The 27,229-nt window shown below is 37.1% G+C and overlaps 1 protein-coding gene across 19 annotated transcripts in view; it reads right to left on the minus strand.

Annotated features, from left to right (window-relative positions):
* Nucleotides 1-27,229, minus strand: part of ACBD5 (acyl-CoA binding domain containing 5) — a 50,942-nt gene that overhangs the window by 20,187 nt on the left and 3,526 nt on the right. For 9 of the 19 annotated variants that reach the window (XM_035713438.2, XM_025463873.3, XM_025463872.3 and 6 more), the window contains exons 3-8: nucleotides 24,178-24,298; nucleotides 22,448-22,520; nucleotides 7,725-7,839; nucleotides 7,595-7,627; nucleotides 3,264-3,398; nucleotides 965-1,168 (exon numbers count right to left, since the gene is read on the minus strand). In XM_035713438.2, the coding sequence (XP_035569331.1) occupies nucleotides 965-1,168; nucleotides 3,264-3,398; nucleotides 7,595-7,627; nucleotides 7,725-7,839; nucleotides 22,448-22,520; nucleotides 24,178-24,298 (681 nt within the window). The remainder of the gene's footprint in view (nucleotides 1-964; nucleotides 1,169-3,263; nucleotides 3,399-7,594; nucleotides 7,628-7,724; nucleotides 7,840-22,447; nucleotides 22,521-24,177; nucleotides 24,299-27,229) is intronic. The other 10 variants (XM_035713441.2, XM_035713436.2, XM_035713442.2 and 7 more) reach the window with 4 other exon arrangements.

Here is a 27,229-nt window from a genome sequence, read left to right on the forward strand (position 1 = left end):
TGCCGCCTTCAGCCCAGGGTGTGATCCTGGAGACCAGGGATCGAGTCCCACGTCAGGCTCCCTGCATGGAGCCTGCTTCTCCCTCTGCATGTGTCTGTTCCTCTCTCTCTCTGTGTCTCTCATGAATAAATAAATAAAATCTTTAAAAAATGAAAAAGTGAAAAAATGAAAAAATAAAAAAAAGAAAAGAAACATCAAAGGGCAACTGGATAGCTCAAATGGTTAAGCATCTGCCTTCGATCAGATCATGATCTCAGCGTCCTGGGATCAAGCCCCATGTTGGGCTCCCTGCTCAATGGGGAGTCGCTTCTCCCTCTGCCTCTCTCTCAAATTTTATTTTAAAATGTCATACAAGGGATCCCTGGGTGGCTCAGTGGTTTGGCGCCTGCCTTTGGCCCAGGGTGTGATCCTGGAGTCCCGGGACCGAGTTCCACATCAGGCTCCCTACATGGAGCCTGGTTCTCTCTCTGCCTGTGTCACTGCCTCTCTCTCTCTCTCTCATGAAGAAATAAATAAAATCTTTAAAATGTCATACAAAAACACAATAAAAAATGTCTCAATAAAAATATAGAAGCCCTGCTCCTAATTCACTATCATTCAAAGCCATACATCTTTATAATATTAATAAACCCTAAGATATTACTGAATGAAAGATTTTTATGGGACTCTTTTCTTTTTTTCCCTCTTTTTCTCTTTTCTCCCTCCCTCCCTTGCTCCCTTCCTTCCCTCTTTTTTAGTAGGATCCATGCCCAGTACAGAGCCCAACATGGGGCTCAAACTCACAACCCCAAGATCAAGACCTGAGCCGAGATCAAGAGTTGGACACCCAACTGACTGGACCACCCAGGTGCCCCCTAGATAAGAGGTTTTTAATTCTAAATTGCTCCTAAACATCCTCAAATAATGAAGAGACTATTCCATTGGTAGGGAAGAGGCTGGACAGATCATTATTATAGGACTGTACCTTGGTGAATGCAGATAGCAGTTTTTCCAGTTTTCTCCAAGTTTTCATCTACAGCCTTTATTTCTTCAGCACTTCTACCATTCAAGGAAGAACTGGCATGAATGTCATTCTGTATTTCCTGAGCAGAGTGGTCTTTATCATAGGTATTAGTGACAATGACTTCCAAATTCTTATGGTCTGCAGATTTCTTCATCATTTTCTTATCTTTTATAAGAAAGTAGGGAGATTCATAAAAGTTCACAGTAGGTCAACTTCTGCATATATTTTCTAAAATCAAGTAATCACTTCTCCAACCTACCATAATCCCTTTGATCAGTTTCCTACATGGATCAGAGAGATGAAATACTCTTTAAAAAGGGGTTTATTGGGATGCCTGGGTGGCTCAGTGGTTGAGCGTCTGCCTTTGGCTTAGGGCGTGATCCTGGAATCAAGTCCCACATCGGGCTCCTGCATGGAGCCTGCTTCTCCCTCTGCCTGTGTCTTTGCCTCTCTCTCTCTGAGTGTCTCTCATGAATAAATAAATAAAATCTTTTAAAAAGGGGGGTTTATTACATGCTGACAGCCCACTCAAAACTGCTTCAGTTCCCTGTGAATCTTTTAGAAGCTATTTTATTTTTACTTTACTTTATTGTTAAATAGACTCAACACCCAACATGGGCTAGAACTCAAAACCACAAGATCTAGAGTCACACGATCCACCCACCAAGCCAGCCAGGCTTTCCTAGAGCCCTTTTTATTTTATTTTTTATGATTATTTTTTATTTAAAGATTTTATTTATTTATTCATGAGAGACAGAGAGAGAGAGGCAGGCAGAGACACAGGCAGAGGGAGAAGCAGGCTCCATGCAGGGAGCCCGATGTGGGACTAGATCCGGGGACCGTGGGATCACGCCCTGAGCTGAAGGCAGATGTTCAACTACTGAGCCACCCAGGCGTCCCCTAGAGCCCCTTTTAAAAGATAATTTCTTGGGATGCCTGCATGGCTCAGCAGTTAGGCACCTGCCTTCGGCTCAGGTCATGATCCTGGGATCCGGGATCAGGTCCCGCATCAGGCTCCCTGCAAGGAGCCTGCTTCTCCCTCTGCCTAAGTCTCTGCCTCTCTCTCTCATTCTGTGTCTCTCATGAATAAATAAATCTTTAAAAAATAAAAAAAAGATAACTTCTCAAGGTCAAGATAACACTCTCAAGCACAGGCAAGTCACCCTATGAGACCCAGTTGTACAAAGGGGTCCACATAATCAATAATATCCTTCAAAGAAGATATTATTCATCATATCTTACTAGAAAATAAAAGCAAAACGAAGTTGTGCCATTTGTTTTAGTGTCTTTCTGCCTCCCCCTTCTAAAGTAGTCTTCCTAAGAATCACTGTTACTCTTACTAACAAGGCCCTCCTAGTGTAGTACCCCATGACTCCAGTGTTCCTTCTTCATCAAAATTTCTTCCTGTATCCAATTCTCTGGATTCCATTCTATTCTTGACAAGGTATTGAGAGTTTAACCTGTCTCCTCTCCTTGGTAACATATGGATATTCATATTTGGAACATCTAAAATGAATACACTTGTTTTTGTTTGTTTAACTAAACTCTATGCTGAACATGGGGCTTGAACTCATGACTCTGAGATCAATAGTCAGATGTTCTTTTTTTCTTTTCTTTTTTTTTTTTTTAAGATTTTTTGTATTCATGAGAGACACACAGAGAGAAGCAGAGACACAGGCATAGGGAGATGCAGGCTCTCCGCAAGGAGCCCTATGCAGGACCCCATCCTGGGACCAAGCCCTGAGCCAAAAGCAGACGCTCAACTGCTGAGCCACCCAGGCATCCCAACATGAATACATTCCTAATGCAACATTTCAGGCAACAGATTTAGAGAAATGTCTATTCTTGTTAGGGTTCAATCTCATCTATTCTATCTATGCATAAGGTTGATTGTCCCTGTATCTTCGGTCCACAAAAAACTTATTGGTAGGGATCTCTGGGTGGCGCAGCGGTTTGGCGCCTGCCTTTGGCCCAGGGCGCGATCCTGGAGACCTGGGATCGAATCCCACGTCGGGCTCCCGGTGCATGGAGCCTGCTTCTCCCTCTGCCTATGTCTCTGCCTCTCTCTCTCTCTCTCTCTCTCTCTCTCTGTGACTATCATAAATAAATAAAAAATTAAAAAAAAAAAAAACTTATTGGTAAAGTCAAGAGCCTGGATCCTACCATAAACACTATTCTCATACAAAACCAAATCAGCCCAGACCTCTTCATATTTTATCTAATTTAATGTAAAATTATTAGTTCATCATCCAAAGATTACCATTATCACTTTGTTCGGCTCCTTTCACTTCTTCTTGGGCCTCTTCTTCCTCAGACTCAGCTCCACTATCACTGCTTTCAGCTTTACCATTAACAGTTTTGGCATTTGGAGTAGAAGTTAGAACATTACCAAGATCTAAAATATGAAATGATCACTTAATCTCTAGTGCTGTACATACAATAATGCTATCATTTACAAATAATACTGCCATTTATAAATAACTAATAAAATTACTTTGAAGTAAAACTTAGAATTTTGATATATAACTAGTATTCTTTTCTTTGACTATAAGTACACATATATTACATAAATAAACTTCAAGTATCAGTTTATAACAAAAATGATAAATCCTTATTAAGCAAGGCAGAGAATGTTTTTTTTGTTAATATCAAATAATAAAGTTAGAGATAAATGATCTTTATACACCGTAAATGAAGAGACAGTTGTTACATGCTAGCATACTGAAAACATAAATACAACACTCTCATCAATATTATAAATGAACTACATTTAAAATTTTTTCATCCTTTTATTACCTTTAATGCTTTATATTTAAATTATTTTCTTCTAAAGCATCAGTTAGTGAGATCAATCACTTAAAAAGGTACATAAATTGTCCTACTAGCCAGTCATATCTTGTGAATAAATACACCAGAACTTCTCAAACATTAATATGCATAGGAATCAGCTGAGATCCAGTTAAAAATCAGTAAGTTTGGGATGATCTAAGATTCTGCATTTCCATAAAGCTCCTCTGTGATGCCAATGCTGTTGGATACTGAACCTCATTTTGAGATACAGGGAATTTCCACCACTCTTTAAGATAATAAGGCCTCCTACATGGCTACTGGCCAAAAACAGTGGTCTCCCTTCATAAACCTTTGGGCTCATTTTCACCTACTCAAATGCATTTTGGATGCTTCCCTGCATCCCAAGCAACAACTAAATTTCACAATCTCCATACATCTTAAACAGGAACAAAAGAATAAAAACTCAACTCTACCACTGCCATCGTATTCTACTCTCTTTTAGAGAACCTGAAGCATCACAGTTTATGAATCTCCTTGTTCTCTCCCTGCCAACCAGAAAAAGCAAGATTAACAAAAACAAAAAACTAAAAACAAAACAAAAAGAAAAACAACTAACCAAAACAACCACCACCACCACCACCACCACCAAGAAACAAAAACACCCACCACTCATGGACATCTTCAACAAAACTAAGCAATAGAGAATTCCCTAAGCCCCCACCAAATAGATGTTTGTAGTAAAACTACTTGACAGCAGCAAAAGCAGCACCACAGCAGTTCTGTGATAAGAGGTATAGAAAGCACAGAGAATTACTAGCAAGCCCAACTCAACATCCAAAAATCAGTTAATGTATTACATCATTCTAACAGAATAAAGGACAAAAGCCACATGATTATCACAACAGACACAAAGTATTGACAAAAATCAAATACTTTCATAATAATGCTGAAGAAATTAAAAATACAAGAGAATTTCCTCAATCTAATAAAGGTCATCTACAGAAATTCACAACTAGCATCATAATCAATGTTAAACGACGGAGTGTTTTTTGCTACTAAAATAACAAACAAGACAAAGAGGTCTGCTTTTGCCATCTCTATTTAATATTGTACTGGAAGTTCTTGCCAGGGCAATTAGACAAGAAAAGTAAATAAAAGGCATCCAGACTGAAAAGGAAAAAAAATGGTCTCTGTTTGCAAATGACATGCTCTTACATACAAGAAATCCTAATGAATCTACAAAAAAAAACCTATTAGAATTAACAAAAGGAGGGCACCTGGGTGGCTCAGTAGGTCAAGAGTTTACCTTTGGCTCAGGTCATAATCCTAGAGTCTCCAGATAGAGTCCGACATCAGGCTCCCTACTCAATGGGAAGTCTGTTTCTCCCTCTCCCTCTACCCCTCTCACCCACTCATGCTCTCTCTCTTTCACAAATAAATAAATAAAATCTTTAAAAAAAAAAAGAACAAAAGGTTCAATGAGACTGCAGGATACAAGATCAATAAGCAAAAATCAATTGTATTTCTACAGGCTAACAATGAACAATACAAAATGAAATTAGAAAATAATCTATAATAGCAGCAAAAAGAATAAAATGCTCAGCAGTACACTGGAAAAAAGAAGGTATAAGAATTTTATACGGCAGATGACAAAACATTTTTCAAAGAAATTAAAGAACTAAATAAATGGATTGGAAGACAATACTGTTGTGATGACAAAATACTCCTCAAAATGACCTACAATTCGGTGCAATCCCTACTAGAATCCTAGGTGACACCTTTATGCAAAAATTGACCGGCTGATTCAAAAATTCATATGGAAATGCAAAAGATCCAGGATGGTCAAACTAATCTTGAAAAAGAACAAAGTTGAATAGTTCATACTTCCTGATTTCAAAACTTACTATGCATCTGAACTATGAAAAAGCCCATGTGACACAGATATATCTGTTTTACTGGGCCTAAGTGGCTTTCAATACCATTCTTTGCTTAAAAAAAAAAAAAAAAACAAGTCAAGATTGCAAACTATGAAACACTCAAATATTTTAACCCTGGTTATTACATTTCTAATATTATTTCTTACAGATATATTTTCTCTTTTATTAAATGACATTTGTACAGGGTTACTTTCAGCAGCTTTTGAAGACCAGAAGAGGAAACAAATGTAACACTGTATGTTAACTATACTGGAATTAAAATAAAAGCTTAATATAAAAAAGAGAGGAGGAAGCAATCTAAATGTCCATTAGAATTATACAGGTTAAATAAATTATGGTACAGGTCCATATTCCTTATAACCCTTGCATCTGCAATCCTTGCAGATATGATTTAAAATCCAGTTTTCTAACTTTGCAAAGGTCATACACTGTATGTACTATACATTATGTAACATCTTCAATAGAGTCTAGGCAGCTCCCACTAAAAAAACTAATAATAAAGAAAGTTTTTACAGCAAAACATATGGGTAGTCACACTAAATAGAATAAATATTTTAAACAGCCTAGTGTAGGGATCCCTGGGTGGCTCAGCGGTTTAGCGCCTGCCTTTAGCCCAGGGCATGATCCTGGAGTAGGATCAAGTCCCACATCAGGCTCCCTGCATGGAGCCTGCTTCTACCTCTGCCTGTGTCTCTGCCTGCCTCTCTCTCTCTGTGTCTCTCATGAATAAATGAATAAAATCTTTAAAAAATAAAAATAAAAGTCTAGTGTCAAATCAGGTCAGGGTGGGCTGCTCAATTAGTTCATGTCAGGACAGGCTTTGCTTTCAAATGAGTCACCAAAAAATATCTGGTTTATCAAGGTTTTTGAATTTTAAATTATAACTTAGGGATTATGGATCTGAGCATTTACTATCATTATTCCTTGTCTTTATAATTAGCTGTTTAAACATTTGCCTTTAACCGGCTTAGATACTACTAAAAACAGATCCAGATTTACTCCCCTCTAAATCCTAACAACATGCTTCATACAGAGGAAATAATATTTTTTCTGCATTGAACAGCATGACTTATAAGGAAGATTATTTGTTAAAATGTGTTTCTTTAGGCAAATCAGATATAGAGGATGTGGTTATAAGAATGTTATGCTCAGTGAGCATTATAGCAGTTACTACTGCAGACACAAACTGCAGATCTTATGACGCACAGGAAGGTAACTGTTCTGAAACCCCTGATTTCTGTCAGTTAGTAAAAGATACCTTGTAAATAGGGATTCCAGGAAAATAAAACATATTTTTCATTTGAAATAATTCTTACAGGCTCATTTCACTCTGCTTTCAAAAAAAAAAAAATTTAAAGAGTAATGTTTATACTTAATGCCAGCAAATTTGCCTATTATTCAATTCCTGCTAATACGTGAAAGATAAGCCTTTCAATTCTTTCCTGAGAACACAAAATTAGAATTCTAAAAAAAAAAAAAGACCAAGCTAAGTGAATTCCCTGGCGTCTTGTTTTAGATTGCTACACTATATAAGCTATATTATAAACATATCTACATTAAAATTAGCTAGAAAATCATTTCAGCTATGGCACCATTAATGTAATACAGAAAGCAAACCAGAAAGTAAATCATCAAAATAAAATCATAAATTGTTATAATCTTGTATATATTTGGTGAGCCACCTGTCATGTTTTAATAATTGAAGGGCTAAAATTTGAGTGTTTATATTATTTTTGAACTTTATGTAATGTATTTGCTTGAAATGAAAACTCTTGAGTGACCAGCTTATAAGTTAAATTTGTGTAAAATTCTTTTGGCATGTAAATTTTAAACAAAACATTTACATGTATTTCATTATTCCTACCTTCTAAGTATTTAGAGATTTTCTCCAGTCGGACTGGCATGTGAAAGTAAAAAAAAATTAGACATATAAATATTAATGCATGCATAATACATCAGTTGCTGGATTTAAAAACAAGGTAAAACATTCCAACCTGAAGTTAAATCAGAAGTTCTGCCACACTTTTTGTCTTCTACAATTTCATAAAATGGACCTATGACATGTAGCAACTCTTCAACTTTCTCAGTCATCGGCATAGTTTCAAGAATCTGTAATCAAAAGAAACAAACCTTGTGAAATCACAAACTACTACTATGGTCTACACTAGTACCAAATAACATAATATTTACAATTTATTTAGCAATAATTTTGAGATTTCAAGTTCATTTATAGATTTCCCAAAGTATCTACATTAATTACATAAACTGTATACTCTTTCAGGAAAATCCAAGTATATTAAAGACTTTATTAAAAAGTGTCTTCATCAAGTGCCTGGGTGGCACAGCCAGTTAAGCATCTGCCGTCTACTCAGGTCATGATCCCAGGATCCTGGGATCAGGTACCTCACTGGCTCCCTGTTCAGCGGGGAGTATGCTTTTCCCTCTCCCTCTGATGCTCCCCCTGCTTGTGCTCTCTCTCTGTCAAATAAATAAATAAAATCTTAAATAAGTAAATAAAATAAAAGTGTCTTCACTTCGAAGACTGTTTTACATAAACTTCTTTTAAAATTTTATACAATAACCCATAAATTGTGCATTAAAAACCATTCTCTAAGGTCATGTTTCTAAAAGGGCATAAAAGGAAAGTAGGAAATGGTTGTCATTTTCACACCTATGGGCCAATTTAGAATCATCAAATTTAAAGAGCAAGGTAAATTAATTTCAAGTAAATGGCCATCAACTGGTAACTGATAAAAGAAAATATTTCCATATAGGAGATATTTTGCAGATATTTAAAAAGAATAAGGTCAGCTTTGTGTGTGCTGACTGGGAAAACATCTGAATTTTTTTATAAGCAAAAAGGTAGTTAGTGAACAGTAGGAATATGATACCATTATTGGTTCTTCTCTTTTTTTTTAAATTTTTATTTATTTATGATAGTCACACAGAGAGAGAGAGGCGGGGGGGGGGAGAGACACAGGCAGAGGGAGAAGCAGGCTCCATGCACCGGGAGCCCGACGTGGGATTCGATCCTGGGACTCCAGGATCGCGCCCTGGGCCAAAGGCAGGCGCCAAACCGCTGTGCTACCCAGGGATCCCAAGGTTCTTCTCTTTTAAAATAAGAAGATATACATATATGTGTTTTCTGAATCAATCTATAAAATAGAATTAAAAGTAATTAGACTCAAAGAATTAACATGGAGGGAATAGGAAAGACTCTTCATTTTTTTTTTTTTGATGTTTGGATTTTTTTCATTTACATTTATTACTTTTACTACTAAGATGAACACATTTATTACTTTAAGCAACCAAAGTCCTATATCATTTTTGCATATTTTTCAGCTTATATACAGTTTTAAAGTGGCCACTTACACCTTTAAAATTAAGAAGCTCAGACTCGTCAGTCACCGCCCTGCTTTATTGTTGGCTTACTGCCTATCTTTCAGAGCAATACAATGTAAGCTCAGTAGAACAGGGCCTTCATCTAGTTTTAATCAACAAGGCGGAGGTATGTTGGGAGATTATACAGGATGAACTATGCTAAAAATAACTAGTTATAGTGATTATAATGTGATCTGAGAGCTAAATGTAAATTACCTAATTGCTGTTCCTATCAATGAATAGAACTGAAAAAAATTGCTTTAACCATAAAATATCTTTTTTAGAAGGGAGTACTTGTTACTGTGAGGCTGGGGATATTAGGGAGGGCATTTTTATAGTTTAATATAGATATATGATCTGGAATATATATGGATTATAATAGATTCAACCCCAAAATTGAAACCATTAGGTAATGCTTATTTTGATATGACCAGGGATTCCTGGGTGGCGCAGCGGTTTGGCGCCTGCCTTTGGCCCAGGGCGCGATCCTGGAGACCCGGGATCGAATTCCACATTGGGCTCCCGGTGCATGGAGCCTGCTTCTCCCTCTGCCTGTGTCTCTGCGCCTCTCTCTCTCTCTCTCTCTGTGACTATCATAAATAAATAAATTAATTAAAAAAAATTTTTTGATATGGCCAAAGTCACAGCTACTACATGGCAGAGATATAATTCAAACACAAGTCAACATCCTTTACACTATTTAATACTAGAATAGTGTATGTATGCAAAGATTCAATGGAATCTGGTAAGCTAGCCATATATTCCATCTTGACCCACTCCACCCAAAACTTCCTTTGATCCTGTTTCAAACCAGATCTCTTTTAGTTATCTCTCAATTAGATATTACTCTAAAAAGTCTATCAAATTTGTCTTTAAGTAGAGCTACTCAAATCTGTTTCAGTTTATACCCGTAAGTAACGGACTGAATTATGGATTTCAAATGTCAGAACTAAATATATGTAGTATGTGCTAGTCCTAGGCAAATCTAAGCAGAGTTATTTTTCTTTCAATAAGCTAGAATTTGGGATGCCTGGGTGGCTCAGCGGTTTAGCACCTGCCTTTGGCCCAGGGCATGATCCTGGAGTCCCAGGATCAAGTCCCACATTGGGCTCCCTGCATGAAGCCTGCTTCTCCCTCCTCCTGTGTCTGCCTTTCTCTCTCTCTGTCTCTCATGAATAAATAAAATCTTAAAAAAAGAAAAAGAATTTCAATAGTCAATAAAATCAGGACACAAGCAGCCACAGCAAGATATAGCCAGAATTTAAGAGATTACTCTCTGAAGAAAAAACTAAAAATACAAAACCCAAGAAGAATGATCTTAGTCATCTGCAAAATTCTCTCCCTCACTCCAATGCTGAAATAAAAGAAATGGCATGTGCACGCACACACACGCATGATACTGGCAGGGACAGACACAGAGAGACAAGCAGAGCCAGGCAAACCTCAGTCTAGGTAACTACTCCTAGAGAAGATTTTATTTACAGTATAAGTGAATTAAATCAATTCAATTCGATTATAACCTATCCAAATGAAAACTGTTTGGTGAGCTGCACAGATTCCATAAAAGTGGCATCTGTGGGGTGCCTAGGTGACTCAGTCGGTTAAGTGTCTGCCGTTAGCTCAGGTCATGATCCCAGGGTCCCAGGATTCATTCAGCCCCACTTCAAGCTCCCTGCTCAGCAGGGAGTTTGCTTCTCCCTCTCCCTCTGCCCTTCGCCCTGCTTATGCTTCTCTCAAATAAAATCTTATTAAAAAAAAAAAAAAAAAACAGCACCCAAAGCACAGTAATTTTTCCAGTTCTCCAGCACATTTTCTTGATAAGAAACATCATTTCTGTATGATAAAAATATACTATCAGAGGCACAGATACACTGTATTGTAAAGCAAAGATTAAATTGCTCAGATTTTTTTTTTTTGATCAAATGAACAGATCTCTTAATGCCATCCAAATCTCAGTGTTCTATGCTCTGTTCAATAGACAATCTTAGCAATCATTCATCCAGTTTCCCAAGTGCCTCTGACATTTTGAGGAGTGTCCTATATCTTAATCAGGAGTATGCTGCACACTTGAAAAATATAACACCCTCTGTAAGTTAAAGAATTAGCATTCTGGGGGAAAAAATTAGTATTCCGGTTTTTCTCCAAATCTCCAAAAGGTGGTTATCATCTGTCAACCCTTAGAAAAGAAAGCCAATGTTCTGGACTTGGCAGAGGTACAGACCAGACCCTCATTCATGGTGACTTTCAGGTTCCATCCTTTATGAGACTCTGTTCTAATCTTCCCTCTGGTACAGCTATTATCCCATCCTCTTAGAAATCCCGAAATGATTAGTCTGAGGTTATGCTGGGGCAATATTTTTTTTTTTATATATATATATTTTTTAAACAAGATCCCCCTAGTGATTCCAATGTGTAGCCAGAGTTGAGGACACTGATCTCTCTTTACATCCAACGGACATACTGCATATTATTCAAGTTTTGTTTTGGCTGAATTCTCTAGAAACCCTCATTAACATAGCCTATATAATTTGGGGCTGGCTGACTGGCTCGGTTGAGCATGCAACTCGATCATGGAGTTCTTTTTTTTTTTTTTTTTTTTTTTAATTTTTATTTCTGATAGTCACAGAGAGAGAGAGAGAGAGAGAGGCAGAGACACAGGCAGAGGGAGAAGCAGGCTCCATCCACCGGGAGCCCGACGTGGGATTCGATCCCGGGTCTCCAGGATCGTGCCCTGGGCCAAAGGCAGGCACCAAACCACTGTGCCACCCAGGGATCCCTCGATCATGGAGTTCTAAATTTGAGCCCCACATTGAGTGTAGCGATTACTTAAAAATAAAATCTTTAAAAGAACAATAGCCTGTAAAATTTGTACAGAAAATAGAATTTTATATTTCCTTTTGATTATGAAAATTAACTTTATTTAAAAGAACTACAGATTTTTCCCACAAACCACATTACTTTTTTTGTTCCCTCAAAGCTAAAATCCTATTAATTTAAAAGAATTTTTGATTCCAGCAACTTTTTAAATGATATTTCACTGGACAGTTTATAGATTACAAAAGCAATTTTCTATAAAATATTATCTATTAGGGACACCTGGGTAGCTCAGAGATTGAATGTCTGCCTTCAGCACAGGGCATGATCCCAGGGTACAGAATCAAGTCCCGCATCAGGCTCCCTGTGAGGAGCCTAGAACTCTGCCTATGTCTATGCCTCTCTCTGTGTGTCTCTCACGAATAAATAAATAAAATCTTTTTACAAATATCTATTATAAAATATAAATTAAATGGATTAGTTCCTTTTTCTCAAAAAAAGGTTTTATTTTATTATTTATTCGTGAGAGACACAGAGAGAGAGAGAGGCAGAGACACAGGCAGAGGGAGCAGGCTCCAAAGAGGAAGCCCGATGCGGGACTTGATCCCGGGACTCCAGGATCACACCCTGGGCAGAAGGCAGACACTGAACTGCCAAACCACCCAAGGATCCCAATGGACAAGTTCCCTAAACATGTGAATGCAAAAGCAAAAGAATGAGATTTATAATACAAGAGTAATTCTAAAGAGCAATAGCACACTGAACTATATTTAAAATATAATTTAAATTCCTAATTGGTTGTGTCAATTAATTACTACAATTACAAAAAGTCCCATATTCAGTAACCTAATCTTTGGGATAATGTACCATCCCATACCATTATCTAATATATATATATACACACTTATATACATGAATATTTTATAATCTATAGACCCAATGTGGGGGTTGAATTCACAATCCTGAGATCAAGAGTTGGATGCTCTACTGACTAAGCCAGCCAGGTCCCTTCCACCCTCTGCCACATCATTATTTAAAAGTATACAATTGTATCTACTGATGTCCACAAAGCAAAACTCTGCAAATACTTTAAAAAATGAATCAAATTTTCAACTGATTAGTATCTTAACATTTTAGATTTATCTCTAAAAGTCTACCAAAATTTTATTATATTCACCTTCTGAAAAATGAAATTTTAAAAGTCTGAATGGATGGGACACCTGGGTGGCTCAGCAGCTGACTGCCTTTGGCTCAGGGTGTGATCCTAGATTCCAAGGATCAAGTCCTGCATCAGGCTACTTGCATGGAGCCTGCTTCTCCTCTGTCTTGTCTATGTCTCTGCCTCTCTGTATCTCTCATGAATAAATAAGTAAATCTTTAAAAAAAATTAAAAGTATATTCTTGAATTAGAGAAGTAGTTATAGAAATCTATGGGTACAGTTAAAGTATCTTAAGACAGCTAAAAGGCAGCAGTATAGTTTAAAACCGTATCCCTCCCATTTTAACCTGTAACTACATCATTACTTAATCAAATTGGATAGGAAAAATGGGTAAATTTTACCTGATGTGTCTATTCAACTTTACATTATAGAAGTGTGCCCCCCAAATCAGAATATTTAAAATAAAGAAAAGGAATAGTTAACAAACCAAAAAGGCTTTAGATTTTCTTTCTGCTTTTAAGAGGTTCCTTTGTTGTTGTGCTACTGATACAGTTAACAGTCAAAAGGATTAAACTCTGCCTTCTGTTATAGATAAACCACATCCACTAAATAAAAACTGTGACAGGGATCCCTGGGTGGCGCAGCGGTTTAGCGCCTGCCTTTGGCCCAGGGCGCGATCCTGGAGACCCGGGATCGAATCCCACGTCGGGCTCCCGGTGCATGGAGCCTGCTTCTCCCTCTGCCTATGTCTCTGCCTCTCTCTCTCTCTGTGACTATCATAAATAAATAAAACTTAAAAAAAAAAAAAAAACTGTGACAATTTAACAAAGGGCACAACTTTGAGCAGTGCAGAAGAAAACAAAATAAAACAAAACAAATGAGTCTCAATCACCTCACAAAAATTACTTATAGAAATTAACACTGGGATTTTGGTACATATACAAGACATGGGTTTTTTGGTTTTTTTGTTTTTTCTGCCTTGTTTTAATTTGTGATGGTGGAAGTTAGTACCTTCTAAAATACGACCAACATGCACTCAGAACCAAGTGGAACACTGTAATTCTGTGAGATTATATTCTTTCTTTCTTCTGTACCCTCTTTTATCTTGTTTGTTTTTGTGGTCAATGTTGGGGCTTTATATAATAAGTATTGCTGGTTCATATAAATTTGGAATTGAGCAACTTCTAACATAGAGAACAAAATACACTGAGAACCAAGAGGATCACCCTATAGGACTCCTCAGGTAGACTACATTCTCTCTCCATTACTACTTCCTCACAAACACCATCCCCCCCACCTTTTAATTTTTTTCTTTTTCCTCTTTTCTCTACTTTTACTTTTTTTTCTTTGTTTTTAGTTTTTAGCTTTTAGCTATTTATTTTTACTTCTGTGTTTTAAAACTTGTTTTTGACTCCAGTGGTCCTTCTGTTATATTTTGTTCTGGTCTTCTTTTTCTTTTATTTTCTGATCTCTGACCTCTTCAGAATCATCAAGGGTGTATTTTACTTAGGTCGTGGTCGATATTTTTGACTCAGCCCGCTCAAACAGCCACTCTTGCACTGGACAAAATGACGAGAAGGAAGAATTCACCGCAAAAGAAAGAACCGGAAACAGTACCCTCTGCTACAGAGTTACAGAATTGGATTTCAATACAATGTCAGAAATTCAACTCAGAAGCACAATTATTAAGCTACTAGTGGTTCTATAAAAAAGCATAAAGGAATCAAGATACTTCATGACTGCAGAATTTAGATCTAATCAGGCCAAAATGAAAAATAGACTAAATGAGATGCAATCCAAATTGGAGGTCCTAACGATGAGGGTTAATGAGGTGGAAGAAAGAGTGAGCGACATAGAAGACAAGTTGATGGTAAGGAAGGAAGCTGAGGAAAAAAGAGAAAAACAATTAAGAGCCCATGACGAAAGGCTTAGGGAAATAAATGACAGCTTGAGAAGGAAGAATATATGTCTAATTGGGGTTCCAGAAGAGGCTGAGAGAGAGAGACCACGAAGTATATTTGTGCAAATCATAGCTGAGAACTTCCCAAATCTGGAGAAGGAAACAGGCATTCAAATCCAAGAGATAGGAACCACCCCTAAAATTCAATAAAAACCATTCAACACCTCAACATTTAATAGTGAAACTTGCAAATTTCAAAGATAAAGAGAAAATTCTTAAAGCAGTGTGAGACAAGAGATTCTTAACTTATATGGGGAGAAACATCAGATTAACAGCAGACCACTCCACAGAGACCTGGCAGACCAGTAAGGGCTGGCAGGATATATTCAGGGTACTAAATGAGAAGAACATGGAGCCAAGAATACTCTATCCAGCAAGGCTCTCATTCAGAATAGAAGGAGAGATAAAGAGCTTCCAAAATAGGCAGAAACTGAAAGAATATGTAACCACCAAACTGGCTCTGCAAGAAATATTAAGGGGGACCTTGTAAAAGAAAGAGGGAGTCTAAAGAAACAATCCACAAAAACAGAGACTGAATAGGTATTACAACACTAAATTAATATCTTTCAATAGGTACTCTGAAAGTGAATGGGCTAAATGATCCCATCAAAAGACACAGGGTGGGATCCCTGGGTGGCGCAGCGGTTTGGCGCCTGCCTTTGGCCCAGGGCGCAATCCTGGAGACCCGGGATCGAATCTCACGTTGGGCTCCCGGTGCATGGAGCCTGCTTCTCCCTCTGCCTGTGTCTCTGCCTCTCTCTCTCTCTGTGTGACTATCCTAAATAAATAAATAAAATATTTAAAAAATATATTAAAAAACAAAAAAACAAAAGACACAGGGTTTCAGACTGGATAAAAAAGCAAGACAAATCAATTTGTTGTCTACAAGAGACTATTTTAGACCTAAGGACACCTCCAGCCTGAAAATGAAGGGGTAGAGAACCATTTACCATTCAAATGGTCCTCAAAAGAAAGCTGGGGTAGCAATCTTCATATCAGAAAAGTTTATCCCAAAGGCTGTAGTAAGAGGTGAACAGGGACACTATACCATACTTAAAGGGTCTATCCAACAAGAAGACCTAACAATATTAATGCTCCTAATGTGGGACCTGCCAAGTATATCAATCAATTAATAAACAAAGGAAAGAGATACTTAGATAATAATACACTAATAGTAGGAGACTTCAGCACAGCACTTTCAGCAAATGACACATATTCTGAGCAGAACATCACCAAAGAAACAAGGGCCTTTAATAATACACTGGGCCAAACAGATTTCCCAGATATATACAGAACTTTCCACCCAGACACAACTGAAAACACATTCTTCTCAAGTGCACATGGAACTTTTTCCAGAATAGACCACATACTGGGTCACAAATCAGGTCTCAACCTATACCAAAAGATTGGGAATGTCCCCTACGTATTTTCAGACCACAATGCTTTGAAACTAGACTCAATGACAAGAAATTTGGAAGAAACTCAAATACATGGAGGTGAAAGAGCATTCTACTAAAAGACAAATGCATCAACCAGGAAATTAGAGAAGAAATAAAAAGATTCATGGAAAATAATAAAAATGAATATACAACCATTCAAAATATTTGGGATACCAAAAGTGCTCCTAAGAGGGAAATACATGGCAATACAAGCCTCCCTCAAAACATTGGAAAAAAACACAAATACACAGGCTAACCTTGCACCTAAACGAATTGGAGAAAGAACAGCAAGTAAAACCTATACCAAGCAGAAGAAGAGAGATAATAAAGGTTCAAGCAGAACTCAATGAACTAGAGATCAGAAGAACTGTAGAACAGATCAACAAAACCAGGACCTGATTCTTTGAAGCAATTAATAAGATAGATAAACCATTAGCCAGTCTTATTAAAAAGAAAAGACTCGGGATCCCTGGGTGGCACAGTGGTTTGGCGCCTGCCTTTGGCCCAGGGCGCGATCCTGGAGACCCGGGATCGAATCCCACGTCGGGCTCCCGGTGCATGGAGCCTGCTTCTCCCTCTGCCTGTGTCTCTGCCTCCCTCTCTCTCTCTCTCTGTAACTATCATAAATAAATAAAAATTAAAAAAAAAAAAAAGAAAAGACTCTAATAAAATCACGAATGAAAGAGGAGAGATCACGAGTACCAAAGAAATACAAATGACTTTAAAAACATTATGAGCAGCTATATGTCAACCAATTAGGCAATCTAGAAGAAATGGACACATTTCTGAAAAACCACAAATTACCAAAACTGGAACAGGAAGAAATAGAAAACCTGAACAGGCCAGTAACCAGCGAGGAACTTGAAGCAGTCATCAGAAACCTCCCAAGACACAAAAGGCCAGGGCCAGATGGCTTCCCAGGGGAATTCTGTCAAACGTTTAAAGAAGAAATAATACCTATTCTACTAAAGCTGTTTCGAAGTATAAAAAGGGACAGAATACTTACAAATTTGTTTTATAAGGCCACATTACCTTGATTCCAAAACCAAAGACCCCACCAAAAAAAAAAAAAGTATAGACCAATATCCCTGATGAACACGAATGCAAAAATTCTCAACAAGATACAAGCCAATAGGATCCAACAGTGTGGCAGTCCAGGTGGCTCAGCGGTTTAGGGCCACCTTCAGCCTGATCCTGGAGACCTGAGATCTAGTACAACATCAGGCTCCCTGCATGGAGCCGGTTTCTCCCTCTGCCTGTGTCTCTGCCTCTCTCTCTCTCTCTTTTCCCTCTCTGTGTCTCTCATGAATAAATAAATAAAATTTAGAAAAATCCAACAGTATATTGAGAAAATTATTCACCATGACCAAGTGGGATTTATCCCCGGGATGCAAGGCTGGTTCAACACTCGTAAAACAGCCAATGTGATAGATCACATCAACGAGAAAAAACAAGAACCATATGATCCTCTCAACAGATGCAGAGAAAGCATTTGACAAAATACAGCATCCATTCCTGATCAAAACTCTTCAGAGTGTAGGTACAGAGGGAACATTCCTCAGCATCTTAAAAGCCATTTATGAGAAGCCCTCAGCAAATATCATTCTCAATGGGGAAACACTGGGAGCCTTTCCCCTAAGATCAGGAACATGACAGGGATGTCTACTCTCACCACTGCTATTCAACATAGTACTATAAGTCCTAGCCTCAGCAATCAGATAACAAAAAGAAATTAAAAAAAAAAAAAAGAAATAAAAGGCATTCAAATTGGCAAAGAAGTAGTCAAACTCTCCCTCTTTGCAGATGACATGATATGACATGATACTGGACACAGAAAACCCAAAAGACTCCACCCAAAGATTGCTAGAACTCATACAGCAATTTGGCAGTGTGGCAGGATACAAAATCAATGCCCAGAAATCAGTGGCATTTCTATACACTACCAATGAAACTGAAGGAAGAGAAATTAAGGAGTCAATCACATTTACAATTGCACCCAAAAGCATAAGATACCTAGGAATAAACTTAACCAAAGAGGTAAAGGATCTATACCCTAAAAACTACAGAACACTTCTAAAAGAAATTGAGGAAGACACAAAGAGATGGAAAAACATTCCATGCTCATAGACTAGAAGAATAAATATTGTGAAAATATCTATGCTACCCAGGGCAATTTACACGTTTAATGCAATCCCTACCAAAATACCATAGATGGGGATCCCTGGGTGGCGCAGCGGTTTAGCGCCTGCCTTTGGCCCAGGGCACGATCCTGGAGACCTGGGGTCTAATCCCACGTCGGGCTCCCGGTGCATGGGGCCTGCTTCTTCTCCCTGTGCCTGTGTCTCTGCCTCTCTCTCTCTCTCTCTCTATCATAAATAAATAAATAAAAATTTTAGTTAAAAAAAAAAAACAAAATACCATGAATGTTCTTCACAGAGTTGGAACAAATCATCTTAAGATTTGTATGGAATCAGAAAAGATCCCGAATAGTCAGAGGAATACTGAAAAAGAAAACCAATGCCAGGGGCATCACAATGATGATTTCAAGCTGTATAACAAAGCTGTGATCATCAAGACAGTGTGGTACTGGCACAAAATCAGACACATAGATCAATGGAACAGAATAGAGAATCCAGATGTGGACCCTCAGCTTTATGGTCAACTAATATTCAACAAAGCAGGAAAGACTCCACTGGAAAAAGTACAGTCTCTTCAATAAATGGTGCTGGGAAAATTGGACAGCCACATGCAGAAGAATGAAACTGGACCATTCTTTTATACCATACACAAAGATAAACTCAAAATGGATCAAAGATCTAAATGTGAGACAAGAATACATCAGAATCCTAGAGGAGAACATAGGCAACACCCTTTCTGAACTTGGCCACAGCAACTTCTTGCAAGATACATCTATAAAGGCCAAGGAAACAAAAGCAAAAATGAATGATCCCAATAGTTATCTTCTATCTTTTATCTTAATCAAAATAAAAAGTTTCTGCACAGCAAAAGAAACAGTCAACAAAACTAAAAGACAACCTACAGGGATCCCTGGGTGGCGCAGCGGTTTAGCGCCTGCCTTTGGCCCAGGGCACGATCCTGGAGACCCAGGATCGAATCCCACGTCGGGCTCCCGGTGCATGGAGCCTGCTTCTCCCTCTGCCTGTGTCTCTGCCTCTCTCTCTCTCTCTCTCTCTCTCTTTCTCAGTGTGTGACTATCATAAATAAATAAAAATTAAAAAAAAAAAAAGACAACCTACAGAATGGGAAAAGTTATCTGTAAATGACGTATCAGATAAAGGGCTAGTATCCAAGATCTGTAAAGAACTTATTAAACTCAACACCCCAAAAAAATAATAATAATCCAATCGTGAAATAGGCAGAAGACAAGAACAGAAGACAAGAACAGAAATTTCACCAAAGAAGACATACACATGGCCAACAAGCACATGAGAAAATGCTCCGCGTCACTTGCCATCAGGGAAATACAAATCAAAACCACAAGGAGATACCACCTCACACCAGTGAGAATGGTGAAAATTAACAAGATAGGAAACAACAAATGTTGGAGAGGATGTAGAGAAAGGGGAACACTCTTGCACTGTTGGTGGCAATGTGAACTGGTACAGCCACTCTGAAAAATGTGTGGAGGGAGGTTCTTCATAGAGTTGAAAATAGAGCTACCCTATGACCTATATCCTATAACCTATATACCCTTTGGATATACCCCAAAGATACAGATGCAGTGAAAAACTGAGACACCTGCACCCCAATGTTTATAGCAGCAATGTTTGCAATAGCAAACTATGGAAGGAGCCTCGATGTCCTTTGACAGATGAATGGATAGAGAAGATGTGGTCTATATATACAATGGAATATTACTCAGGCGTTAGAAACGATGAATACCCATCATTTGCTTTGACGTGGATGGAACTGAAGGGTATTTATACTGAATGAAGTAAGTCAATCGGAGGACAATCATTATATGGTTTTACTCATATGAGGAATATAAGAAATAGTGAAATGAAAGGGATTATAAGGGAAAGGAAGGGCACTGAATGAGAGGGAGGCAAACCATGAGAGGCTCCTAACTCTGGGAAATGAACAAAGGGTTGTGGTAGGGAAGGTGGGAGGGGGGTTAGGGTAACTAGGTGACGAACACTGAGGAGGACACTTTATGGGATGAGCACTGGGTGTTATACTCTATGTTGGCAAATCAAACTTCAATAAAAACAAATTAAAAAAAAAAAAGAAATTAACACTGGCAAACAAGCTGGCAAAAGAAGTGTTCCTTTTTACAGATTTTATGTTCAAAGATAACTTATTTAAGATTATAAAACAGGAACCTGCTTCAAGGAGAACTGGGTCTCCATGCACTGGGGCTTTTCATGGTCCTGCCTGCCCCAGCACCCAGGCCACCTGTGGGCTTTGGAGCCAGAAGGGGTCGTTAAGGTAGAAACGTGCAGTGTGTTTGGAAAAAAAAAAAAAAAAAAAAAAAAAAAAAAAGATTATAAAACAGACCTAAACTTCACAATGTCTTTTTTTTTTTAAGGTTTTATTTATTTATTCACAAGAAACACAGTGAGAGAGGCAGAGGCAGAGACTTAGGCAGAGGAAGAAGCAGGCTCCTTGGGGAGCCTGATGCAGGACTCAGTCCCAGGACCCCGGGATCACAACCTGAGCCAAATGTAGATGCTTAACCACTAAGCCACCCATGCATCTTTAAATTTCACAATTTCTTTTTTTTTTTTAAATACTATTTATTTATTCATGAGAGACACAGAGAGACAGGCAGAGACGCAGGCAGAGGGAGATGCAGGCTCCATGCAGGGAGCCCGATGTGGGACTCGATCCTGGGCCTCCAGGATCACACCCTGGCCCAAAGGCAGGTGCTCCACTGAGCCATCCAGGGATCCCAAATTTCACAATTTCTGATCCAGTTCCAACACAGCAATGGTGCTTTATAAAAAGACACTAAGAGTATCTTTAAAATCATGATTTCTTCATAAATTTGCTCCTCAAAAAATCCCTTGAGCAGACTTAAGAAAGCTAGTCAGTAAGGAAAGCTGTCCTTACCAATTACCAGAGAAATTAAAAGCATCCTTATCTTATTTTGTTTCTGAAGGATCTCTGCATTCAAGGAAAAGAAATCCTTGTTATTAAGAAATCCCATGATGGGAGTATTTCAATTTGTGAGTCAAACTCGACGAAAACACTGATGGGCAGGGTTGTTAGCTATTTCTCCTAAATAAAAAGTTCCAAAGCAGAAATGCTTTCAAGGTTGCTCAGGTATTCCCCAGATTCCTGAGGAAGGGGCTTCAATATTTCAAAAGATTCCTATTTTTACATTTTCTGAAGAAGCTATGGACAAATACAGAGAAGATTAAAAAAAATCCCATCACTACAGTGTGATCTTATGGTAAAAACACTTATCTTAAGATGAACATTGAAAAAAAAAAAAAGATGAACGTTGAAGAGACAGATAAAGCCCTAATAAATTCATCTTAAATATTATATGCTAACATATTATAATTTCTTTGTTCCTTAAAACAAAGAAGCTAATTTGCTTAATAACAAAATTAATTTAATTCAGCTGTGCTGGATATTTTTTTTTTTTAACTCATGACCCTGAGATCAAGACCTGAAAATAAAATTTAAAAATTGTAAACATTAAAAAGAGACCTGAGCTGAGATCAAGAATCAGATGCTTAAGCAACTAAGCCATGCAGGTGCCCCATGAATATTTTCATTTTCTTTTTTTTTTTTTTAGGTTTTATTTGTTTATTCATGAGAGACACAGAGAAAGGCAGAGACATGTGCAGAGGGAGAAGCAGGCTCCCCAGAGGGAGCCTGATGCTGGACTCAATCCCAGGACCCCAGGATCATGACCTGAGCCAAAGGCAGACACACTGAGTCATCCCGGAGGTCTAATATTTTCATTTTCTGCTGTGAATGATTTCCCCTACCTTTTTCATTTCTTCAACATATGCAATCATGGCTTCTTCTTTGGTCATATCACCCAACGAACTCCAAGCATCCCTAGAAATAAGAACAGGCAAATATCAAATTACTGAACAATTTCCAATTGCTCAGAATACAATTTGTAGTCAATGCTATAGGGTCATTAATTTAAAACAGGCTTTCTTCTTAAAGCCTATACAAAAATATTATGCTTCCAAAGGATCTCTTTAAAAGTACCATCTTAGGGGATCCCTGGGTGGCTCAGCAGTTTAGCGCCTGCCTTAGGCCCAGGGCATGACCCTGGAGTCCCGGGATCAAGTCCCACATCAGGCTCCCTGCATGGGGCCTGCTTCTCCCCCTGCCTGTGTCTCTGCCTCTGGGGGGTGTGTGTGTGTGTGTGTGTGTGTGTCTCATGAATAAATAAATAAAATCTTAAAAAAAGAAATAAAAGTATCATCTTAAAAAAAAGTATCAGAGAAAATAAACTGTCAAATTAAATATTATTTAAAAGTAGTAAATATGTAGCCCATCTGTAAATTATAAACTATAAGTTACAGAGACTATTATATATACCATAGAGTAGATACTATATATTGTTGAAAAATATTTGCTAAGAACTCTTCAAAAATTTTGTATGATAAAGAATGGTGACAGTAACGAACATTTTAAAAGACTCTATATGAAATGAACTATCATGGCCATGTTTTAAATGAACAGAAATTCTGGTTAAAAGTTTCCATTAATTTTAAACAAGAGTCTAACATATACTCAAAAAATAAAAGTGGCTTCCTACTTCTTAGAAACAAAAATGTGAGGCATAAGACATTTTTTATTTTATTTTATTTTATTATTTTTTTTGCATAAGACATTTTAAACCCCTAGATAAGGACAACAGTCCTCTGAAATTTTTGCCTATAATGAAACTCTTTCTTTTTACACATTTTTTCCAGAAGCAGTTTAAATCCACCAATGGTCAATTCTGAGGGAAAAATCGTAAGGTAAATCACTTGTCTTAAAACAGATCAACTAACAGACAGCTATTACATTTAACCTTTTATTTATGACTATTCACAAAGAACTTAGAGGAAAATATAGTACTAAGAAATCCTCAAAGGAGTTTAAGGACTTCCAATTCAGTGTAAATAAATTTAACCATCAAAATGTGTGGCTCTTAAGATCTGCTACACCAGCTAGCATACTCTGTTCCTAAAGTACAGTCCATGTTATGGAGGTTTCTCTGGCTATTTTACGACTTTCTTATGTATATTAAAAATCAAATTTCTATTCAAGTACAGTGGGACAAGAGTGATAGCCCAGACCAAAAGTTAGCACAGCATGTGCCTAGTTACTTATCACCTAAAGGCTCAAAGTAAACAGTGTCACTTGGCAAGTAAAAGTCATTATTTTTCTTGGTAAAAGAGGCAGGAGAGTTTAACTGCTCTTGGGAGTTGCTCTTCTTACAATAAAATGAAAAAAACTCCTAAAAGGAAAGACTACCTGAAAATGATTTTTTTATCTTTGATACACCTGTCCTTTTTGGTTTTACTGTTTTCCTCTCTTCCCCAAGACTTTTCTCTTCATATGAAATTGTGTTAAAAGAACGCGGAGGATAAAAATCGGATCCAATACGCTAGAACAGTATCTGCTCAGAATAATATGTAACCACATAAATAAGTCATATGATAATTATGTCATTAAAATAAAATTCCTTTCATAGCTCCCTATATGAAATTACCATTTATATCTTCCAATAGGATCCCAGAATCCAGGCCTTGAAAGTTTACACGGTCCTTCAGTTGCCTGCTTATAGAAGCTATAGAACTTGAGCATCATTTCATTTGTTGGCTGAAATGAACCTATTGGAAACATATCAAAAACAGATCACCTGGAGAATACAATTGACAATCTAAAGCTATAAATCAGCTCAGTTATAATAATAGTGATTTTTAAATATTTCATTAATAGTTCAGATAATCACTTATTTGTCTTATAGAAACAAATGTCATGGCTCTGTAAGTTGCTTTAGTCCTCTAATTTAAAAAAAAAAAAAAAAAACTCAGGCAGCCCCAGTGGCGCAGCGGTTTAGCGCTGCCTGCAGCCCGGGGTGTGATCCTGGAGACCCAGGATCGAGTCCCACATCGGGCTTCCTGCATGGAGCCTGCTTCTCCCTCTACCTGTGTCTCTGCCTCTCTCTTCGCTCTCTCTGAATGAATGAATAAATAAATCTTTAAAAAGAAAAAAATAATAATAAAAGAAAATAAAACTCTTGGGGCACCTGAGTGGCTCAGCAGTTGAATGTCTGCCTTTGGCTCAGGGCATGATCCCGGGGTTCCAGGATGGAGTACCACATTAGGCTCCCCGCACGGAGCCTGCTTCTCCCTCTGCCCATGTCTCTGCCTCTCTCTCTGTGTCTCTCATAAATAAATAAGTAAAATCTTAAAAAAAAAAAAAAACTCTGGAGATTGTTACACTTTAATAACAATGCCTAACATAGTTCAATAAATAAAAGGATAAATGAACAAATATGCTCTAGATGTAACTAACTGGAAAATATCATTTCAAAAAGCAATATATGAAAATACAGAATAGCTGCATTATGCAACTATTAATAAGGTATTTTCTAAACAAGGATAGTGACAAATCAAACTGCCTAGCATAAGTGAAAAAGTTAAATGTACAGTCTGCTTAATGAAACTTCAATATTAAGAAATTCAACTCAAAAAAAAAAAAAAAAGAAATTCAACTCTCTTGGCCAAATTTCAATTTCTTAATGGATAAGGAAGTTTGACTAAAGTCAACCAGTGTGTGCTGTGATAGAAAAAGAATCAATCCAAGATAAAAGAGATTTCACACTTCCTACCTTTGTAATTTTGAACACATCAATTTCTTTGAAAATCAGTGTGCATACATGTCTCTAACATACCTATAACCTTTTTATAAAAGGTAACCTTTTAAAAATTTATTGTATGCATTAGTACTATAAGTTGCAATATTTCATAACAAGGAAAATCAGAATGCCAATGTTTTATAATAGGTAATGCCAAAATAATTATGATACGTATATACATATATACAACTGGATGATTTATAACTACAGCCCTTACAAATTATATATTATGAAAATACAAAGAATGGCTTGAGAAAAGTTTCACAATCTATTATAAAATGAAAAAATAAAAACAAACACACAAACAAACCAGTAGTTCAAAAATAGCATATCCAGGGGCATGGGTGGCTCAGTTGGTTAAGAGTCTGCCTTTGGTTACAACAGATTTGTGAACTCAGCCAAGCACAGTGGTGGCAGGGCCTAGCTGCTACAAAGAAGACATGTTTTAGACAATACTCATGTGTATGGGCAAAAAACTCGAGGACTGTATTTGTGACTAATTGTATAACAGGTTATTTTAGTTTCTGTTCTGTGGAAAGTGTAAAGCATTCCAACAAAGGGTTTTAATGTAGATTTTTTTTTTTGCACCCATGCTGTTGATTGCTAAATGTAATAGTCTGATCATGACGCTGAATAAATGTGTCTTTTTTTAAATGTGCTGTGTAAAGTTAGTCTACTCTGAAGCCATCTTGGTAAACTACCCCAACAGTGTGAAGTTAGAATTCCTTCAGGGTGATGCCAGGTTCCACTCGAAATTTATTTGCAACCTGCTTGGGCACAGAAGCCATTGTCTCCACAAACCTTGGTGTGGTTGAACTGACAGTTAATGTGTTGTGACCTGGAGTTCACCGTTAAAAGGGTCACCCAAGCAAAGTCCTGGAGTTTATTTGGTTATTATGATTGTTGGCACATCCTATGCAATATATCTAAATTGAATTATGGTATCAGATAAAATTATAGATGGGATTAAAGCTTGTGTATCGTCCATTATCATGTGTAATCAATAAACGATTTAATATTCTCTTGAAAAAAAAAAAAAAAAAAAGAGTCTGCCTTTGGCTCAGGTCATGATACCAAGGTCCTGGGATCAAACCCTACATCGGGCTTCCTGCTCAGCAGAGTTCGTTTCTCCCTATCCCTCTGCCTCTCCTCTCAACTCGTGCTTTCTCTCTCAACTAACAAAATAAATAAATCTTTTAAAAAATAAAATAAAAATAGCATATCAAATACAATTCATTTTTGCAAAATATTTATATGCATCAAAAGCAGAATAGAAGGAAACACACCAAAATGTTAAAGAAGATATTTCTGGAGATACTAAGCATAGAGATTATTTTTATTTTCCTGTTTGCTTGTGTTTTAAAATTTTTTACATTCTGTTTGTATGTTATTTTTATACAAAATTATTACAAAAATAAAAACTGTAAAAAGATATTTTTAAAAACTTTATAGATTGCATAACAAATAGTGTGTAGTAATCAAAAACTAGTAGTTTATAAACATTGTGAAAATTACAGCACAGACAAGCTGAGAGCTGGTGTTTCAGGTATGGGCAAGAATGAATAATTAATTCCAAAACCACAATAACAATTCTATATCATATATACTCCTTTAGGAGTATCTATTAGATACATTATTTCAATAATATTGTCCTCTTTGGTATAACATAGGTTAAAAAACATAGGGAAATTACAGTTAAAATGGCTACATATTTTTTTAAGCTTTGAAATAAAGTTTTATTTGAAGAAGTATTTTTTAAATGGTTACCTATTAAATAACACAAATCTAAATTTAAAACACCAAGAGATTCAACTCATAGTATCTACAGTAAATCAAAATAAGATTTAAAAGTTTAAGATGAGTGACATATACATTAGAATAGATTACAGCAAAAATTGAT

The sequence above is a fragment of the Canis lupus genome, chromosome 2 (assembly GCF_003254725.2).
Source record: "Canis lupus dingo isolate Sandy chromosome 2, ASM325472v2, whole genome shotgun sequence".
NCBI classification, from domain to species: domain Eukaryota; kingdom Metazoa; phylum Chordata; class Mammalia; order Carnivora; family Canidae; genus Canis; species Canis lupus.